Below are 23,543 nucleotides of genomic sequence, written 5' to 3' on the forward strand. Positions count from 1 at the left end.
GCTGAGATTTGAGGATTGCGGTTCAAAGTCAGTTGAGAAAGAAACTCCATGAGACTCTTATTTCCAATAAACCACTCAGAAAACCGGAAGTGGCCCTGTGACTCAAGTGGTAGAGTGCTCGCCTTGAGCTAAAGACCTGAGGGATAGTGCCCAGGCTCAGCATTCAAGCCCCACGATGGACCAAAAAAAAAAAAAAAAAAAAAGATTAAGCACTCAAAAAGACTACAGTTATTTTATATTAACAGATGAATTTTATAAATTCACAGCTCAAATTTTAGAATAAAGTATTATATCTACATCTATGTACACATATAGTTATATAAATGTTGTAGTATTTTCCTACCTCAATATGGGATTTTCAAAAACTCATTAAATAAATGATAAAAAGAAGTGACAACAATGAAGATACATTGTACACATAAACTATAATGTTGAACTGAAACCCCTTTCTACAACCCTGTAAATAAAAAAATTTAAATTTCATACAATAAGTTTAATTTAAAAAACAAGTCTTAATATAAGTTGTGTTCCTTAAACTTGCAGAAATATGGAAACTTCAATTTTTAAAAATTTATTGTAAAGGTGCTGTACAAAGGGGTCATAATTATATAAGTAAGGTAATGAGTAGATTTCTTGTTGAACATTGTCATTCCTCTGTTTTTCTCCCACTATTCCTTTCCTCTCCCACTACTCCCCACCCCCAAGTTGTAAAGTTCATTTTCAACATAGTGTCTTGTGAGTATTACTGTTGCATTGGGTCATCCTTTGTCCTAGTTTCACCATTTTGTTATTCCCCTTCCCTTCCTCAAATCAGATAAGCATATATTAGATTCAGAGGACCAGAATCAAAGACAGTGATTGCCATGGATAAACCAAAGGAAAAAAAAATGAAATGAAAGAAATAACTTGATACAATACATAGATGACAACAAGGTCAACAACCAAAAAAAGACCTGTTGTTTCCATGTCTTAGACTTCATTTCAATTAGCATTGTTTATATGGTCACATGTACATAGTTATTGAGCTATTGTGATTCTCTGCTAGGACTATTCTAGACATATACTAATTATTACAAATGAGGGAAAACATGGAGCCTATGTTTCTTTGGGTCTGGCTTACTTCACTTAATATGTTTTTTCCATGTCTTTCCATTTCCTTATGAATGGGGTGAGGTCATTCTGTCTGATAGAAGCATAGAATTCCTGTGTGTGTGTGTGTGTGTGTGTGTGTGTGTGTGTGTGTGTGTGTGTGTGTGTGTGTGTGTGTGTGTGTGTGAGTGTGTGTGTGTGTGTGCGCGTGTGTGTGTGTGTGTCCCACATTTTCTTGATCCATTCATCTACTGAGGGGCATCTGGGTTGATTCTGTATCTTAGCTATGGTAAATAATACTGCAATGAACATAGTTGTTCTGGTAGCTTTAGTGTGGCCTTGCTTGTAATCATTTAGATAAATGCCCAGCTGGATCATAGGGGAGTTCTATGTTTAGTCTTTAAAAGAAAATTTTTTTTGGGGGGGGGGTCCATTCGTGGGGCCTGAACTCTGGGCCTGGGCACTGTCCCTCAGCTCTTCAGCTCAAAGCCAGTGTTCTACCACTTGAGCCACAGAGCCAATTCTGGCTTTTTCTGCTTATGTGGCGCTGAGGAATCAAACCCAGGGCCTAATGCATGCAAGGCAAGACTCCTTCCCAGCCCCTATGTTTAGTCTTTTGAGGAACTTCTATACTACTTTCCAGAGTGGTTGAACCAGCTTACATTCCTACCAACAGTGTAGTAGTGTTCCCTTTAGGCCAAATCCCTGCCAACATCTGTTATTATTTGTTTTTGTGATAATGGCCATTCTAACTGGGGTGAGGTGGAAGGAATATCAATGTGTTTTGATTTGCAGGAAGCTTCAATTTTAAAATAAACCTTATCTAAATTTTGAAATAAGCTTCATTTAAAATTGTTGATAAAATATAAATGGAATATCTTCACAATTATCAGCATTAAATATAATAGAGATATGTATTATATATTCTCACAGAAATTTACAAGTTAAGTAATCTTATATTTGACTGGGTTTATAGCTTAGTGGGCCTAACACATTCAAGGTTTAGTCCTTAACACTACAAGTAAGCAAACAAAACAAAAAGACTTTATGTTATCATTATTAGATGTTTAAGCCTAATATCCAGAAATCAATAACCTAATTAATAAAAGGCTAATGAGCTAAAGAGAGTCTTCTCAGAAGAAGTAAAAATGGCCAATAGACACATGAAGAAATGCTCCAAATTTGTGCCCATAAACAAAAAGCAAATCAAAACAACATTGAAATTCCACCTCTTCCCAGTAAGAATGTCCATTATCAAGAAAATGAGGATGCAGCTAAAAGGGAACTCTTAATACTCTGCTGGTGGCAATGTAAACTTGTTCAGCCACTCTGGAAAACAGTGTGGAGATTCCTTAAAAAATTAAACACAGAGCTTTTGTATGATGCAGCAATTCTACTCCTGGGCATTTATCTAACAGAACACAAACAATGCCTCCCCCATAAGCTGCAGCACTGTTTACCATAGCCAAGATATGGAATCCACCCAGATGTGCCGAAGTGGAAACTGTGGTATATATACAAGAAACTGTGGTATATATACACAATAGGATTTTATACTCATCCATTAGAAAGAATGATATTGTACCATTTGTACAGAAATGAAAAGACTTGGGGAAATTATGTTAAGTGAAGTAAGTCTGGCAGTGAAAGACAAAGGATACATGCTTTCCCTAATATGTGGAAGCTATATTTAGCTTATAAACTTATACGTAAATATTTTGGGAGGTATGCAAGTGTACACAAATGTATTAACTGATACACGGTAGATTCAAGGGGAACTCAAAAAAGTATAATTCCTCAAAAAGGCAAAAATCAAAGTTCAACAAAAACATCAGGAAGCAGGTGTTTAAAAGTGGGGTGAGAGTCAAAAGAAAAGGGTGAATGAAGAAGAGAAAAGAATGCAGTCAATAATCCAATGTATATCCTACAAAATTAAGAAGGAGGGAAGGGGTGGGTAGGGAAGGAATGGATGAGAATGTTGAAAGTATTGACACTGATAAAGATATATTTATAAATTACTAAGTGTAAACTCCTTTGTACATCTACTTAAAGATTAACAAAAATAACAAGAAAAAGTGAGGGACCATATATTTAACTTGTTAGATTATTTGCTTGATAGTTTAGACATTTTCCTGGTTTGTCAACAAGAAAAGTTATTTAGGAGAATAGCTAGATTTGTATAGTTTTGTTTTGGTTTTTTTCTTTTGGCCATGGGGCTTGAACTCTGGGCTTGGGCGCTGACCCTGTACTCTTCAGCTCAAGGCTAGTGCTCTACCACCTGAGCTACAGTGCCACTTCCAGTTTTCTAGTGGTTTATTGGAGATAAGAGTCTCACAGACTTTCCAGCCCGGGTTGGCTTTGAACCATGATCCTCAGATCTCAGTCTCCCTAGTAGCTAGGATTATAGGAGTGAGCCACTGGCACCTGGCTATATATATATATATATATATATATATATATATATATATATATATATATATATATATATATATATATATTAACCAGCAATTCAAACATAGACAAAAAAATTAACTAGACATGCAAGAAATCAAAACTGTTAGGACTGTTCCTGTGGGATTCCAATTATATTTCACAAGAAGAAACAAATATTTTATCTCTCTCTCTGGCTTTCTGTCTTGTCTATTATCTCTCCTACTCATATATACTCCCACCATAATGTCACCCACCAGTAAGACTTACAAGAACTGGGATGTGGCTAGTACTAAATTGAGCTAAATAAGCCTCTTTATAAAGTACAGATTTTCAGGTATTTCATTATAGTTAAAAAAAACAAAACTATGAAAAAAATAGTTAGCAAGCAAGTACAATAGAAAGAGTAAGATAAAACTGAATACATCTTTTAAATTGTGGGCAATTTAGAAGAAAAGGAATCTTGGAAAATGCATCTTGTGCGGTCAGTGCTGATTAAAATTGAATGAATTTACTTATGTTTGTTTTAAAAATTAGCTTTAGAAGTAATAGATCAATGATCAAATAAAAAATCTGGTTTCTTTCTATTTCTCCCTCTTCTGTGTGCTCTGTTACCCTCCAATTTTTTGCTTGGTGATGATGTAACAAGATTGCCCTCAGCAGATACAAACCCTCTGACCTTAGACTTCCTGTCCTCTAAAATTGTGAAAATAATAATCTGTCATTTATAAAAATCATATACCCATTTCAGGTATTTTGTTAAATCAGAATAGAATATACTAATATATCAATCACTAAGGGTTTAGCTAAAGCATCATGTTTGATAAAATTTTCAGAGCAAGGGTTAACTTAAATGAACAAATAATTATAAGGCCGCTTAGAAAAGTTAATTTGGTACCAAAATTACAGTTTTTCAGCAGAACTGGTATTTTTAATTAATCACCTCACACTTGCTAGGTGATCTACAACTCGAGTCACAGCCACTGTCATTTATGCTTCAGTCATTTTTTTTCTAACACAGTCAAATATATATATATATGCATATATATACATGCTCAGTTATATACATATATTTTTAACATCTGCAGTGAGGAGATTAAACTAGCTTTAACATTGAGTTGCATCTTTTGTTACACAATTATAAACCTTAATGGTTATATAATGATCCACTGAACAGATAAAACAATAATTTGTATATTCATATCATCTAAAAATATCATCTATGGAAATAATGGATAAATAAAAATAAGCATTTAGATTGTATTTTTAAGAAAAAAAATGGCTGAAGAAATAAATTGGAACTAGGGCATGGTATTAATTCCAGCTAGTCAGGGAGTGGAGATGAGGTTCAAGGCCACTCAGAGCTAAGCAGCAATGACCCCAGCTATTCTAGAGGCCAAAGTTAAGAAGAATGTAGTCAAAGACTATCCAGGGACAAAAACACAAGATTCTACTGAAGGAAACAAGTAATCTTAAAAGCAAAGAAGGGCAGGTGCTTGGAATAACTGGTAGACAGCCAGTATTTCAAGTAAGAGGCTTGGAGTAGAAGTACCAGTACTGCCTCCCTGCTCCCCGCAATAGAGATTATGAATCAAGCTTTAATAACTCTTATTTATTTACTTAATAAATTCAGGGCTTTGAGCTTGTATGCTCAAGGATAGTGCTCTATCACTTGACTCATAACTACATTTCTGACTTTTTTGGTGCCTAATTGGAGAGATGAGTCTCCCAGATTTTCCTTTCCAGGCTGATTTCAAATCTTGATCCTCAGATCTCAGCCTCCTGAGTAATTAGAACTACACCTAGGCACCTCCTTTTAAGTTGGTAACATTTTATTTACTATATTTTATTTATATTTATATTTATTTACTATATTATATTTACTATGTTTACTATATTACTATATTACTGTATTACTATATTTACTATATTATATTATATTTATTTACAATATTTTATTTACTATATTTTATTATAGTAAAGGAAAGCTGATTAACTTAGATGCTCTTCCTGAAGGCAAGAGAGCATATCTAACTACTAAGATGTCTGTCAAAAAAATTAAAGTGGCTTAAAATATAATATGCAAAGAAATAGTACTTGTTAGTCATTGATAATGGGATCTTATATATATAGACTATTTTATATTCATATTTATGTTAAAAAGGCATATCACGACACAATTTCTGAAATGTGGTAATGCACAAGCTAAGATTAGATTCACTTTCACTTAGCTCATTTAATATGTGCAGGGTTTTAAAAAAGTTGACTTTTCAGATTACAAATCCTGAAACACATCCTGAGATTTATAAACAAAGAGAAAGTATTAAGTGACTAATGTTCAGAAGTAATAGCATATGTTTGTATTGGAAAACACAATTCTAAAGTTTTAGGGACTTTAATATACAATCATCAATAACATTTTAAAATACAAATAACTGAGGTCTTGGCAATGATTTACAGGAATAGCATATAAAGAATATACTATTGTATATTGTGTCTCTACACTTTTCTGTATTCAGTCTATCTTTATTCACACATGTCATTTAAGGATATTCTAAAAGGAAAATTCCACATAAGTCTTTCCTACTCAAAAATTTCCCTTACTTTGTTATTTAACTGTTTCCAACATACCTTCCTATTATTTTTTCTATATAGCTAATGTTCTGGATATTCATTTAGATACAATTCCTATTTTTTTTTCATACAACTTTGCTTCTTTAGTCCATCTTATCATGGATATTACTAGCTCAAATGCAGGTCATATACTCTCCCTTTTACATGCTACATATCTGCAATACAAATAGAGGGATTTGAAATTTAGGTCTTGACTTTATTAAGGAAACTATGAAATACAAAGGACTGTGATAAGAAGAATGAAAGTTGATGGGGACAGATGTGATTCTTATTCTCATGCTTCTTTTAATATGGGTCAGAACTCCAACATTCTAGTATTATTTTCTTATTTTTGTAAAGAATGATTATTTAGAAAGCCTGCTAAATCTTCAGGTATCAAAAGCCACTGACACACTGCTTAGATGTTAAGGTCATCATAGGAACTCTAACATTACAATAAGGCACTATATTAATCACATAGATAAGTGACAGAAGACTAAGCTTTTTTTATTTTGCCAGTCCTGGGGCTTGAACTCAGGGACTGGGCACTGGCCCTGAGCTTCTTTTGCTTGAGCCACAGCACTACCGATTTTTTCTGTGTATGTGGTACTAAGGAACTGAACCCAGGACTTCAAGCATGCTAGGCAAGCACTCTACTACTAAGCTACATTCCTAGCCCTGATCTAAGCATTTTAAATAGAACTCATCATAATATAGTATTAAGTTATATTGAATATCTTTGAATCTATCTTATTTATTTGCTTGTTTATTTATTTATTTTTGTCAGTCGTGGGGCTTGAACTCTGGGCTGGGGCACTGTTCCTCAGCTCTTCAGCTCAAGGCCAGCACTCTACTACTTGAGCCACAGCACCACTTCCAGTTTTCTGGTGGTTAACTGAAAATCAGAGTCTCACAAGCTTTCCTGCTCAGGCTGGCTTTGAACCATGTCTCAGCCTCCTGAGTAAGTAGGATTATAGGCGTGAGTCACCGGTGTCCGGATGAATCTATTTAATAAATTACTATTATATGGTACTACTATATTTCATAAGGTACTATTATGCACTATTATAATATATATTAGACATTAAGTGTTGTTCAAATGTTTGTTTTAATAATTTTAAATGTCAATTCTATAAATTTTTAATTTTTTTCATTCCAATGTACAGATGATACGGGCTTTCTGTTTCTGTACTTTTTACTGAATTAAAATTAGGCGGAAGGCAAACAGAAAGCCATGTTATATACTCTCTAGTGTTATATAAAAGCTCTAGTTATACCTACTTACTTTACACTAAAAATAGAAAAAGTAACATTTTAGAATGCATTCCTTTAAGAACTGGGTTTTTTGGAAACAATTTAGTAATTTCTCATATTTAGTAGTATATTACTATGGATTGAAATCTATTTTCTGATCATATTTTACTATATAATAAAATTCTTTTGTTAATTTTTTTATTGTAGAAATACTGTACAGAGGAGGTACAGTTACATGAGTAAGATAATAACTACATTTCCTACTGAGCATTTTTACTCCTCCTTTGTTTTTTCCATACCATCCCTCCCCCCTCCAAGTTGTAAAGTTTATTTTCAACATAGTGTCTTGTACATCTCATTGTTACAATGGGTCAACCTGTATCCTTATTTCAGCTTTTTGTTATTTCCCTTCCCATTCCCAAATTAGAAAAATGCATATACAAGATGCAGGGCACAAGAATCAAATACAGTGACAACAAGGGTTATACCATGGGGGAAGAACATACAAAAGAAACAAAAAAATCACTTAGTACGTTTTAAATACGTTAAAAATAGCAAGAAAGAAAAAAGCAGTTGTGTCCCTATCTTGGGGTTCATTTCACTTAATATCATCTTATATGGTCATATGTATATAGCTTTTGACCTTTTCTGCTTGTCCCAGATATATTCTACTTATTGCAAATAAGGGAAACCATGGGACCTATGTTTCTTTGGGCCTGGCTTACTTCACTTAATAGATTTTTTTTCCAAGTCATTCCATTTACTAACAAATGGGGCAATGTTATTCTTTCTGATGGAGGCATAGAATTCCATTGTGTGTGTGTGTGTCTGTGTGTGTGTGTGAGTTATTCCATTTACTAACAAATGGGGCAATGTCATTCTTTCTGATGGAGGCATAGAATTCCAGTGTGTGTGTGTGGGGGGGGGGGCAATGTCATTCTTTCTGATGGAGGCATAGAATTCCAGTGTGTGTGTGTGTGTGTGTGTGTGTGTGTGTGTGTGTGTGTGTGTGTGTGTGTGTGTGTGTGTGTGTGTGTGTGTGTGTGTGTGTGTGTGTGTGTGTGTGTGTGTGTGTGTGTGTGTGTGTGTGTGTGTGTGTGTGTGTGTGTGTGTGTGTGTGTGTGTGTGTGTCATTTTCTTGATCCATTCTTCTACTCAGGGGCATCTGGGTTGGTTCCATATCTTAGCTATGGTAAATAGCTGCAATAAACATAGTTGTGCTGGTAGCTTTAGTGTAACCTTGTTTGTGATCGGTTGGGTAAATGCCCAGAAGTGGGATTGCTGGGTCATAGGGGAGCTCTATGTGGAGTCTTTTGAGGAACCTCCACACTGCTTTCCAAAGTGGCTACAAAAGTTTACACTCCCATCAACAATGCAGTAGGGTTCCCTTTTGGCCACATCCCCTCCAGCATCTGTTGTTATTAGATTTCTTGATTATAGCCATTCTAACTGGGGTGAGGTGGAATCTCTACATTGTTTTGATTTATATTTCTTTTATGTCTAGAGAAATTGAGCATTTCTTCCTGTGTCTACTGGCCATTCTTATTTCCTTTTCTGAGAAGTTTCTCTTTAAGTCTTTAGCCCACTTATTCAACGGGCAATTGTTTTTTGAGGGATTTGTTGTAGAGGGATTTAGTTTTTTGAGTTCTAAGTATATTTTTGATATGAGACCCTTGTCCATTGTATGGCTAGTAAAGATTTTCTCCTAGTCTGTAGGCTTTTTATTGATCTAGCTAGCTATGTCCTTTGCCATGCAGAAACTCTGTAGTTTCACGCAACCACATTTGTCCAAATTTTCTTTAATTTATTGTATTTCTGGATCTTTATTAAGCAAATTTTGGCCTGTGCCAATGAGCTCTATAGTTCATAATAAAATTCTTAAGCAAATAAAATATTTGCTTATATAAGAAGGAAATATTTATATTATAAATTAATATAAAAAGGGCTGGTGGGCACTTGAATGTGGTTCAATTCTGAAATACAAGGAGGAGATATAATACTGATAATAAAATATAATGTGATAACATAATGAAGTAACATGTCACCAACTGTACATCTTCTCAAAATATTTCAAAATGTTTATGGAAGCATAGAGACTGAATGCACCACAGACTTTTTTTTATCATCTCTCTAATCCTACTATCTTTCATTGATGGAAAGAAGAAAAGTAGGAAACTGGCAAGATGGAACCTAATATTCTTTTACTTAATGTTTCTAAAAAGCATCATGAATATTTCCATTGCCTCTAAAATGAACTAAAATAAACTACAATGAACAAAACAAAGTAAGCCTGTGAAATCTTTGGTAAATCAATGTGATTTATAATGCCATTGATCACTTCCATAAGGAAACCATCTAAACTTAGGTGTGTATGTGTATATCTATAGCTCTCTCTATATTTTTTAAACAGTGGGAAATTTTTAATCAAAATGTTTAAGCAATGAACACCAAAACAACACTTTCCCCTATAATAATAATAATAATAATAATAATAACCAATAATCCTAACTACTTAGTAAGCAGAAATCAAAGGATCATGGTTCAAGACCAATCTGGGCAAACATGTTCAGGATACTGCATCTCAATCGATGGTTTGGCGTGGTAGTACACACCAGTCATCCAAAGCTATGGGGGGCATACACCTAACAATCCAGCTACAAAGGCATCATGAACAGTAGGATCACATCCAGGTTGGCGGAGATATAATGTGAGATCCTATCTTAAAAATAACCTACCCTGTGAGATTGACTGAACATATTATAAACATGTGTGGAAATGAAATCCCCTTCTGTTAAATTAATGTAAACTAAGAAAATATGCAAAAAGGGGCTGGTGGCATAGCTTCAGTCACAAGATGCCTGATTAGCAAAAGAAAGGCTCTGAAGTCAAATCCAGAACTGAAGAAAAAAAGATAAAGAAGTCTAATTCACTTTCTCACTACAAAGTTATCAATGTATATATTTAAGAGAGTTTTGACTTAAAATTGCTTTTCAACAGAATAGTTTTATGAGCTCACCATTATAAATCAAATTTGTTAGGTTGAAATAAGGATACTGGGTCTAACCAGTGCCATCTTGGCCATGTGGTGGATGACAAGGTATTGGATTTAACTGGCACCATCCTGTATTCCTGATAGAGGGCAGGGAAGTTCCACCCCCATGCCTCAATTGCTATAGGAAGAGGCAGGGACTAAGATGATAGGTTACTATACCTGTTTGTCCTGTGCCTTGAACTCAGAGACTGTCAAGTTTCCTCTGACCCTAGTCCCTGACACTAACTCTATTTAGGCCCGGACCAGCTCAGGCACCATTATGCCATACCTTGTGTTCGTGTCTCCGTGTCTCCCTCTGGTCACCATGGCATCCCGTTTCAGCTCTCCATTGGGGGTGATCTGGGTTTTGGTATTGTTTTTCTGCTCTTTCTTTGCTTTACGACTGTCAGCTCAGTGTTAAGTGTATTCAAGGGGCTGCAAGTCTCTGTGACAACAATCCACCTGCAGTAGCCAGCTTTCCAATGAAGACTCCCAATTGGACCTCTCTCTCAAAATGTGGCTTCTGTTGATAGTGATTGAGTTCCCAAACAACAAGGTAATAAACATAAAATATGTATTTAAAATTTAAATATAATTTTATTTTTTAATAAACCTTTTATCTCAAACACAACCTCCTTATGAATGATAAATTACATGTTCAGGTGTCTGATATCTCCTGGACCTACTTCAAGAGGCACAGGAAACATTTTGTTTCTAGATACATTTTATAAACAACATTTGATGGGAATCTGCTTTGTTCTCATAACTCAGTATGGTTCCCATGGCTTTGCTTACTGACTACCCTTCCCTCAGGTGATTCACCAGCCAAGTCTCTAGCCCAGAGTCTTAATCTACATATAAAAGCCCATTCCCCTACCCCATCCCCAGGTGATAGGCATTTGAGTTCCTTGCAAAAGAGGCAGGAGACAATAGATTGCTCAAACAATAGATTTCTGGACCAGCCAAAAACTCTTTGAACCCTAAAACTAAAACTCTTTAAACCCTAAAACTACCTGGGACCCAGTCATCTAACCATTATCCTACTTAAATGCATCTACCTGGCCTTCATTATGCAAGCCTCCTTTCTCCTAACTCTCCTCAGGAGAATCATGGACTCCCTCTTCAATTCTCCATTAAAGCTGATCTAGTGTGTTCAGTTCATTTTCTGCTCTTTCTGTATGACAGGCCGCTGGAGGGCAGAAGCAGCTGGGAAAAGCCACTTCCTTTATACACTCCTGTCCCAATCATTCTTTGGGGACACTAGCCGGAAACTATTCAAACTTGCAAAACAAGTTACATGCTAAAAGTTCCTGCTGACCCCAGCCATACAAACCCTGCTGAGTATAGAGAATAGAGAAAAATACATCTAATCTTATTATCCCAGAACTGGACCGAAGTATATTTTTAAGAGACTTCATTTTTTTTTTTTTTGGGTCCGGTCATGGGGCCTGAACTCTGGGTCTGGGCACTGTCCCTCAGCTCTTCAGCTCAAGGCTAGCACTCTACCACTTGAGCCACAGCGCCCTGAGGAATTGAACCCAGGGCCTCATGCTTGCAAGGCATGCACTCTACCGCTGAGCTACCTTCCTAGCCCGAGACTTCATATTCTTAAAGTACTTTTGAGTTCACAGCAACTCCAACAAAGGAATCAAGATATTCCATGTATTTGCAAAACCTAAACATGAACAGCCTCTTTCATGGGCTGGTGTAGTATCTCAAGTGATAGGTAGTATACTCAAGGACCTCAATTGAATTGGAGCAGGAAGAGGAGGAGGGAGAAAGAGGGGGGGGGAAGAGGGGGAGGAAGAGAAGGAGGAAGATGAGGAAGATGAGGAAGAGGAGGGGGGAGGAGGGGAAAGAGGGGGAAGAGGAGATGCGGTGGCAGCAGCATGCATAGTCTTCCCCAATATCAAAATCCACCAACCATATGGTACATGTTATAACTGATAATCCTACATGGCCATAACATTATATCTTAAAGTCTATTGTTACTGCTGTACATTCAATGGTTCTAAACAATATATATGACATGTTTTCATCACTATAAGACTCTTTGTGCCCTATAAGTTCTCTACAGCTGAACAGTTCATTCTTCCTTCCACTACCTTCTCCCTGATTGCCAATGATTTTCTTACTGCCTCCATAGTTTTGCTTTTTATAGAATAGCATATAGTTAGTACAGTATATAACATTGTCAGATTGGTTTCTTCCACTTAATAACATTCGTTCACATTTCCACCCTATCCTTTTTTTCTTTTTTTGGTGCTGGTCAAGGCTACCACTCTACCCCTTGAGCCACAGTTGTTCTTCTGACTTTGTTTTTTCATTTATTTGGAAGTAAGAGTCTCATGGACTTTTCTGCCTGAGATGAATTTGAACGATGACCCTCAGATCTCAGCCTCCTGAATAGGAAGGATTATAGGTGTGAGCCACTGATACCCAGCTTTTATCTTTTCATGACTTGTTATCAATCTTTTTTTTCTCTCTCACTATTTTTTTTCTATCTTTTCCATTTTTGTCTATTTTTTCTATTTTTTCAGTCTATTTTCTGTATGCAGTATAGTTTACTCATCAATTTATCCCCTGACAGAGATCTTAGTCATTTCAAAATTTTGGCAATAGTGAATAAAGACATTGCAAATACCTATGTGCAGTTTAATATGCTGTAGATTTCAAATCTTTTGGGTAAATATCACTGTGATTGGATCCAATGTTTAGTAAGAAACCATGACTGTGTTATCTAATATTGCTATGCCATCATTTTTCGCCCTCCAAAATCAAAATGAAAATTCCTTTATCTACACCTCCTTCACCATGTATGTTGTCAATGTTCTGGATTTGAAGATTCTAGTAAGTGAGTAGTCAGTCAGGTCTCCAGTTGTTCCATCACCCTTTGTTGAAAAGACTTATCTGTGCATGTCTATCTGTTGTGACAACTGAAGCTCCCTAATCACATAATAGAGAGTGTCATTTCATATCTTATTGCCAGTTATATAGCTTACTTGGTATCATATCTAAAGATCATTGGCCCATTTTTTAAAACTGGGTTATTTTCATTTTCCTCATTGATGAAAATAGTAGTAGTTCTTTAATGCAGTTTTTTTTTTTATGTGTTTGGCCAAGGAGTGCTCAGTTTAATGAAGTCCAGAATCAGTTTCTTTTTTCTTTTGTGGATTATATCTTTGGCATTTTATATATGTTACTGACATACAATATCACCTCAGCTTTATCATAGGGGTTTTATAATTCTTTTACATTTAGCTCAATACCACTTTGAGTTCATTTTGGTGAAGGGTATAAGATTCATTTTTTTTTCTTTTGTATAAGAATGTCCACTTGTTTCAGCCCTATTTATCAAAAAAAAAAAAGACTATCTTTGCTCTACTGAACTTCTTTTGCTTCTTAGTCAATGGTCTGTTGACTATAGTCTTAATCTGTTTGGATTGTTATAACAGAATAACACAAATTGGGTAGCTTATACACAAAAGAAATTCATTTCTCACGGTTCTGGACACTGGGAAAGCCAAGATTAAGGCACCAGCATAATTTGTGCCTGGTGAGGGAAAACTTCCTGATTCATAGATAGATGTTTTCTAGTTATAACTTCACAAGCTTGATGAGACAAAAGACCATTCACTCTTCAGCCTCTTACTGGGGATACAAATTCAATTTATGCAGATAGGGCCTAGTCATTTCTCAAAGACCCATTCTCCAAATAGTCTCTTTCATACTGTGGATATGATTTCAAGTATGAATTTAGGGGATTCACAAAGGCTCAGACCATATATAAATTTATGTAGGTCTGTTTCTGGACTTTCCCCTCAGTATATTTAATCCACTTGTCTATTCTTTTATCAATACAGTACTGTCTTGATAACTATCTTTGTAGTACTTACTGTCTTAATGTTGAATAGTGTCAGTTGTCTTTTTCCTTGTTTTTAATATTAAGTTGGCTATTCTAGTAAACTAATAAACTTAAATGTAATAGTATTATAGAAAGTTCTTTAATATGGCTTCAGATTCCAAGATAGTACATAACGTTAAGAAACTAACCATTAATTATTATCCAGGCTTAGCATAATATCAAACAATATTACAATTACTGAAAAAATTAGAAAAATATTCTTGTATTTAAAGTTCATATTTGTTTCAAACACAATTATCTTCACAAGTTTCAACAAAAATATCACGACAGATGAAATGCAGATACAAATTTAATCTGCGGGTGTATATCTAATTTTTCAAGTATCTACTGAAAACTCTGTCCCTACTCCAAGAGACATTCTTAGCACCTTTGTCTAAAACTCAGTTGGCTACAGATGTGGGAATGCAAACTACACTAGCCACTAATGGAAATTAATATGGAGGTTCCTCAAAAAATGAAACTTCCATATGACCTGATCGTACTATTTCTGAATGCATACCTCTCCTAAAATCAATTTTTTTGTATCTTTCTCCAAAGATACCTGTATACAACATTTATAACAGCCAAACTAGGGAGCCAATCCTGTATACACACATTCATAACAGCCAAATGAGAAAACCAGCTCTAGAGTCCATTAAAAGATAAAGTCACAATAAATAATAAAATTATGTCATTTCTGAAAAATTGATAGAACTGAAGATGGTCACATTAAGTGAAAAAAGCCATTCCCACAAAAAGAAATGCTGCATGCTTTCTTTTAGGAGTGGGAGCTAGAGATGGGGGAAGGCAAAAAACAAAAACAGGTCATGAAAAATAATGCAAATCCTAAGACCTAAAAACATCATGGCATTGGACAATGACAAGTGGAAAGGCACAAGAAAAGGGAAAGAGAGAGAATTAAGAGAAATCAAAGTATACTTATTATGCATGAAACCCCTTACTCTGAACAATTAATATATGCTAAAATATTAAATACCATAATATGAGAGTAAACTATATGGTTCTAATCTACACATTATAGAACAGTAAGTATACAATCTAAGAAGTCAGATAAAAGAACCTAATTTAAAATGATTTTGAAAGCAAACACTTAGAGGTATTATTTACAAACAAGACATCCTTAGATTTTTTTTTTCAGATTTAGCAGAACTGTTTGCAGTTGAGCAAAATAAAAGTCAATAATGTTTAAAATACTGTCATTGGAAAAAATATTTATATCAAATGATATGTTCTTGTGGAGAAACAAAGGGGAACAATTCAAAAAGTCTTGTTTTGTTTAATGAATAGTAAAGATCTTAAAATACTTTAAATTTGAAATATTATACTCAATTATATCTATATACTTAACATGTGCACAGCAACTTCAGAAATGGTCGTTTATCCTTTGCTGACTGGCATTAAAAAAAATTCAATTCTCTATAGCAACCTGTTTTAATACCAGCATTAGTACAGACTATATTTAGAAATGACTGCTTTCTAGACAGCAATCCTGTCTTACCTTCATATTAAATATCATGATCCAAGGAAAAAATATCATTTAATCAGACTGTAGTATGAATGACAAGTATGTTCAGGAGGATAAGGCTGGATAAGAAGGATAAGAAGAATAAAGTTTCCACTCAAAGTGGTAAAATTTGTGAAGAACATAAAGTAAATACAATTTTGATATTGGATAAATTTATAAATGTACATTATTATATTTAATAATCATTTTTTTAAATTTAACCATTAATGACATATTATATCAAAATACATTTACTATATCAATATTAAATATTTTATCAATTCATATATTATCCATTAAATATTAATACAAATACTATACAATTATTTTTCAATTAACTATTTTATCAATATTTTGTAATCCATATGCTTAATAGATCAAGCAATGCAAAATAGGAAAGATAAATTCTCTCAAATGTGATGGTTGTAAAATTACCTATGACTTCATTTATGCTTTTATTTTTCTTTGTATTGACAGTGAAGAGAATCTGTATGTTTGTAGCAGCATCATAAAGATACTGACCTATTTCTCTAAGTCTTGTCAAGTGTTTAGGTTCAACTAATTATGCTATTTACAAATAGCAATAAGATGTAAATAATAAACACAGTACTATATTTTATCTGTAGTACACTTCCAAAACAGACTCAAAAGTAATGAGGTTTGCTTCTATAGAGATAAAATACAATTAAATATAACTTAAAGTAACCTTATACAATATGTCTTTTTCATATAAAGATTAAACAATTATAACAAGTAATATGCATGTCTCCACTTAAGAAAAATTAAATATATTGTACAGAATAACATTTCAGTTGGAATAGCATTAAGTACCACATTAAATACATTTCTAATATGATGACAACATCAGCTTAACACTCACTCTTCAGTGTACCACTGAGACTAAAAATACCGGTTATAAACAGTAATTTCAAAAACTTGAATGTATACCAATTACTAACTCAAATAAACACATGAAAAATAGCTCCAATGAGTTTGAAGTTCCTCTACTTAGCACCTATAACACTGTGACAGAAACAGCCCCTCAAGGAAAAAGAGGTTTGTTAGGTATCCTTAAACTTAACACAAGTCATATTTTATTCTCATTATTATGAAAGCTGTAAAAGTAGAAAGATGAGGGAATCCTGATAAGAAATTCATAAATTTCTCATATTTCTTTTTTGTTTTTTTGTGTTTTTTTTTTTTTGAGTCCGGTCATGGGGCCTGAACTCTGGGCCTGGGCACTGTCCCTCAGCTCTTCAGCTCAAGGCTAGTGCTCTCCCACTTGAGCCACAGTGCCACTTCCGGCTTTTTTCTTTTTGCTTATGTGGTGCTGAAGAGTCGAACTCAGGGCCTCAGGCATGCAAGGTAAGCGCTCTACCACTAAGCCACCTTCCCAGCCCTCATATTTCTTTTATGGGGACCTTCTCTTCAGCATGTTCAGACAATAACTCACTCAATTCATTCAAGTCCAGTAATTTGTTTTACTGCATTGGAAGTAAAATATTGTTGTGTGTATTATACAGTCTAGATAAATTACTTACTAGCTATCATAATATTCTATTAATTCTGCATAGATTTAAAGTATGAACTAGCTACTTTAGGCTCTGCTTTACAATCTACTCAAATGAAGCAAATTCTTCCTTGTATAACTCTGAATATTTTTGGCTAAAAATCATTGATATATTATTCCTGTATTTTCTCCACAAAATATTCTGTATGTTCTCATCTATCTGCTGTTCTGAATGTCGCTACTGGCCAGATAAACCTGTTTTTTTCCTCAGCCCAGCTCTTTCTTCCTCTGTTATTGTTATTCTGTTTTCCCTTGAAATATTTAATTCTATTTGCCATGAACTTCCCTCAGTTGTAGCAGCTCAGGCAGGTGACTCATAATACAAACCTATAAGGCACATTAACATATCAAGCAATCATTTGATTCTCATCATATTTAAAACTTTGTTCTGAAACATTTATTAAAATAATATAGAATTTTAATAATCATTACACTAGAGTTTTCAGCATGATATCTTAAGGAAGGTATTTTTGTAAGAATAGATATTTGCATAAATTTTCTGGTCAATAAAACTTAACATAAACATCAAGAAACATACTGAACAATAGCTGATAAAAAGTAGTAAAAGATTTATGTCAAGAGTATGGGACACAAAAGATACCAAACTTTTTTAAATTCACATATATGACACATGTATTGAATGAATATTGTATTCACAACACACAGTACACAAACTCAGAAGGAAATATATCCCATCCTACAAGAGAAAAATATTTTTCCATATTGCATACTTCTTACTACAAGGCTTACCACTGAACAAATATATCTCTAAGATATGACAGTATTAACAATACACCTTTACAATTATTAACACAGCAAAAATTCTTTCCAAATCCAAATGGACATGAGCAAATATAAATTCTTCCTACTTGAATACTGCAAGTCTTACATTCCAGATTAATGTCAAGAAGCTAATGTCAATTTAAGAGAATGATACTAAATTAAGATAGCTGGCTGTTCTAAAACATAAAATCTGAGAATTATTGTGTCAATCCAATAAAGATGGAATTTTTCATAGAATGCCACGATAAAACTTTGGAATTTAGTATAGGATGAATGATGAATATTATTCTGCATTCAAAGAGAAAGCACCAAATTATTTCAAAGGACTATGATTCATTAATATAACACATTATTCAAATATAGTTCTTTGTAATTTTATATTATTGAAGATTTCATAAGCATATTTTTCAGTATAATCTTATATCTAATGGACGAAATTACACTGTGTTAAAATGCTTACAAATAATACATTGGAAGTAATAACTTAAATGGGTGAAATCATTAGAAGAAAATATTAAGTTTTCTCCCATATCCACTAGGGAAATCGAGTTATTTATGCAAATAAATGTTATTCACTATTCCTTCACTAGGTACATATGTATTATATAGAGTATTTGTATTCTAAGTCAAAATTTTACAAGACTGAAAAAGGCAACTAATAATCTTCATATGGATAATTATCAGCAAGAAAAAATACTGACCATACTTTTGAGTGAGGAAAAGAGAGACAGATTAAGAAGAGGAAAAAAATAGAATGAGCATGTTGGGAAACTCATTCAGATACACATTTTGGGGGGGGGAGGGGGGTCCGGTCATGGGGGTGAACTCTGGGCCTGGGCGCTGGACCTCAGCTCTTCAGCTCAAGGCTAGCACTCTACCACCTGAGCCACAGCGCCACTTCTGTCTCTTTTCTTTTTGCTTATGTGGTGCTGAGGAATCAAACCCAGGGCCTCATGCATGCAAGGCAAGCGCTCTACCACTGAGCCACCTTCCCAGCCCCCAGATACACATTTTTCTGTCTCCTGGCTGCCACTCTTTATAACATTTTTGTAAACAACTGGTCAATCAGTAATAAATCAATAATTTTCAATTTCAAGACACCATTGTGTTTTATGCTTTGTAAAATTCTTAATGATTTATTAGTATCTACGAGGGTAGATTACATATGATCTGGAAGACTGATTTTTTGTTTTAGTATAATTTGTTGCATGCATTATGTCTCATTAAGGAAAACACCTGCAAGCACTCAATTTTCTCTTTCCCAGCTGTACAGACTTAACTAGCCTTGATTAGTTTTGTTTTAGAGAGAGAGAAAGAGTGTGTGTGCGTTTTAAGAGAAAGGATGTTCTTACTAGGTGAATACAATTCATAGGGAAGATAGTGTGCTTGTTTGCCAGTAAATATAAATTGTAAAATGTGGTTATTTAAGTATGGACTATAGGCTGGTCAAAATGGATTTGACTCAAACAAAAAAATAAAACTAAAAGTTATAAAACTCAAAAATTCCTGTGTCATGTACATGAAATATGTAACCTTTCAAATATGTCCAAATGGGCTAGAGGTATAGCTAAATGGCACAATATTTTCCCAGCAAGTATAAAGACCTGAGTTGAAGCCCTAAAACTGCCCCAACAAAAGAAACATTTTCAACATGTGCAAGTATATATTATTATTATGAGTAATTATTTTTACATCTCTAGTTATAATTATTAAAGTAATATATTCAACAAAGCTTAAAACTGATATGAGGAAATTTAGTCTAATTTTTCCAAGCAAGTTAATGACTCATAATTATCTTCATCTGCTATGTACTGCCACATAGGCAAGATATCATGTTAGAGGAGTGAATATTGTTTTACATGATGGCATCATCCCTTTAAAAAAGAAATAAACCTCTTCTATTCCTGAGAAAAATGCTGTGTCATAAAATTTACTATCTGTAGCACAAAACAATGAAGAAATTGATCTATCATAAGCTATTATATCTCTTTTGAAAAAGCAACACTAATAAAGTTTTAAATTATAATTAGTACTGAAAACCAAATACTCACAAGGAAGGATCTTGTACAAGATCTTTGAGATTTATCCCACTGCGGTCTTCTGCAAGATTCCTGAAGCAGCTATCACTCACTAACAAAAGAAAAGGAAAGAGAAAATTAATTTTTGTTACACTTTAGTTCTTGCTGACCAAAGTGATTTTGAAATAAAAATTTGCTTAATTTTTTCCAAACACTTACCAAACTGATTACCAGGTTTGGTAAATTTAGTAACAAATATTAATATTTAATAATAAAGTCAATATTTCAGTATCTTTAGACATGCATGTAATATATATATATATATATATATGTAACTTAACAAGCATGTAGGTTTAAAATTTTGTTCTTCTACAAGATTAATTTTACTTATACACAGTGCCAGGTCACTGCTTGCATATTAATTAGTACAAAAGAGACATGGCCCTAGATCCTTTGGTTTTTTTTTTTTTTTAAATAGCATGAAAAACTAAAAAGATAAAGTAAACTTGCAGAATGGTAAAATTCTTCTCTTAGATAATCTGAGACGGCTGATAGTTTTGATTTTTGGAGAATTTTTCATTGAGATAAAAATGAAGGTTGAAAAAGAAGGGCATTCCTGGGGTACAGGAAAACTAACACAGCTCTTATTGTTTCCAGGATGCCATGTTAGATTAAAATCCAGTGGAGTCCAAAATAACAGAAAATGTTAGAGAAAAATTAGCACTTCTTCATATATTTCTAAATATGGAGTGAAGGAAAAAGGACATTTATGTTGATGTCTACTGTTCTGAGAAATAACACTGTATTTAATAGAAATTTCAAGTATCAGAAGAAGCTTAAAGTATTAATAGTAATTAAGAGGAAAAAAGAGTAACAAATTGTTTAAATAGGAATACAGGTGGACCCATTGCAACAATGAGATGTATAAGACACTGTTGAAAAACAAAAATCGAACTTTACAACTTTGGGGGTGAAGGGGAGTGTAGTCGTGGAGATTGGAGGGAAGGGATGGTAGGGGAAAAACAACGGAGGAGGCAACAATGCTTGATATGAAATTTACTCATTACCTTGTTCATGTAATTGTAACCCCTCTGTATGATATTTTCACAATAAAAAACTTATTTAAAAAAAAAGAGTAAGTACAAGATGACACACAGAAGTCTACAAAAGAAAGTCTACAAAAACCTTTAAAATATAGTATATAAAAATAAGACTTGATAGGTTTCACATGTAGTCTAACAGAGTAAAATACAAGATTTGTGAATATGAAGATATATCAGCTGAAAATTTACAAATTGAAACAGAGCAACCACAACAAAAAGAAAAAAGAAAAAAGGTCATACTGGAACCAAATAGTGTAACATCCAGATTATTTCAGTCATAAGACTCATGTAATAAGTAAAATGATTCACTTACATATTTTTATCTTTGTGAACACAAATATTAGGTAACTCACTACTGTCACTATCAATAGAATATTTTTAATGTATCATAATCACTTGTAATCTATGTAAGAAATAAGTTTTGTTCCATTCATAGATTATCTAATTTTTTTTTTTTTTGGGTCCGGTCATGGGGCCTGAACTCTGGGCCTGGGCACTGTCCCTCAGGTCTTCAGCACAAGGCTAGCGCTCTACCACTTGAGCCACAGAGCTACTTCCGGCTTTTTTCTTTTTGCTTACGTGGTGTTGAGGAGTCTGCATTCACTCTCAAGACATTTTCCCATTGTTTTGTAAGCTATCAGGTAATCTTCAACTCATATTAAATAAACATTGGTCTCAACCTGTTGACTTGTGATTGCTTTTCTACCTTTTATAATTTAAAAATAAATGTTCTTCATTATACTACCTCCTGAGTGAGGCCCAAAAATTAAAAATGTTGACATGCTGTAGGAAAAGGTGTTTTCAAGCTGAACTAATTAACAACTGGAGGTATATTATACCATAAAATTTGTTTTCATAATGTTTCTTGTCTGTTTTGGCAAGTGGCTAAGTTATAAAAACTTCGAGTCTGAAAGTTTAGAAAGCTTAATTGAAATGAAATAAGCCTTTGGGTCTTTTAAAGATCTGCTAGTCAGCTATCGATGAAACAAATTTTGTTAAGAAACACAGTTCTAAAATGCATATCATATATAAATTTTAAGTTACAAAATCAGAAACCTCAAGAAAATTTTTATAAATTTAGTTGCCTAGTAAACTGTTACTAATTTTTTTAGCAAACAATTCTTTTGAGTCATAAGAATGTACAAATTTTAAGAAACTAATGACTACTTTTTCACATTTAAATCACATCAATATCAATCTTTCTGATCAGATTTTTCTGTTTTTTTTTTCCTTCAGGTGTATATCTTCTAATGGAATTACTATAGTCCCTAGTCCACTGATAAATAAAGTGACCCAATATGCCATCATAACAGTCAAATAAACAAGAGAAGCTACATTAGAAATACACACTAAAACTGCAAATAAAAGCTTTCATCTCAATCTGGTTTATGTTGGTATAATAATTAGTTTTGAGGAGAAAAAAGGAAATTACTTAGAAGACTGTAGACTAGCCTTATCACAATTCTTAACAATTAAGTCCATTTACTAGTTATTATACAAGAAAAACAACATCAGAGATTTTTCTAGTTAAGTGGTTGAGACACTATTATCTTAATATATCATGAGTTCGATGGAAGTTCTATAGAGGAACGAAGAGTCTTTTCTTCTTTCAAGCCAAAAAGCTTGTTTTTGTCTGATATACAAAATTGCCTTCAAAAATTTTATTTGAAAAAAACATTACTAAAGAAATTTAATAAGACAAAATACATGCACACATACATGAGAATCACAATTGCCTATACTCAGTAAGAATCAATATGCAAAATCAGTACATATTTAAAATATTTGTGAAGCAGACTCTTTAATAGGTTACTTAGTGAATAATTTTCTGTGTAGTTTCATAATTCTTATCTAGAATAAAGGTCATAGTTGGCAACCATTATGTACTAATCACCTTTTGTTCCTTTTTCCACTTATAATGTAGTAGTATATATAATGAATGTTATCTTTCATGAAATATTTATAATGTACAGCTACATGAATTTTGAAGAAATGAGTTTAATTTTCATCTTTTTGATAGAATCTTCCATTTGTTATTTAATTTCAGTGCAGCCTTTTGATTCAAAAAAATAAAGCTTAGGCTGGCACTGGTGACTAACGCTTGTAAGCCAAGTGACTCAGGAACCTGGAATCTGAGGATTGTGGTTCAAATCCAGATGGGGCTGAAAAGTCCCTGTAAAACTCTTATCTTTAATTAACCACAAGAAAAATGGAAGTGAGAGA

The 23,543-nt window shown here is 33.7% G+C and overlaps 1 protein-coding gene across 9 annotated transcripts in view; it reads right to left on the reverse strand.

The window, feature by feature from the left end:
- Gphn (gephyrin) overlaps positions 1-23,543 on the reverse strand; it is a 380,642-nt gene that overhangs the window by 262,645 nt on the left and 94,454 nt on the right. For all 9 annotated transcript variants that reach the window (XM_070031737.1, XM_070031733.1, XM_070031738.1 and 6 more), the window contains exon 2: positions 20,251-20,329. In XM_070031737.1, the coding sequence (XP_069887838.1) occupies positions 20,251-20,329 (79 nt within the window). The remainder of the gene's footprint in view (positions 1-20,250; positions 20,330-23,543) is intronic.

This window comes from Dipodomys merriami, unplaced genomic scaffold, assembly GCF_024711535.1.
Source record: "Dipodomys merriami isolate MVZ:Mamm:240054 unplaced genomic scaffold, mDipMer1.0.p SCAF_1, whole genome shotgun sequence".
In the NCBI taxonomy this organism is placed as follows: Eukaryota; Metazoa; Chordata; class Mammalia; order Rodentia; family Heteromyidae; genus Dipodomys; species Dipodomys merriami.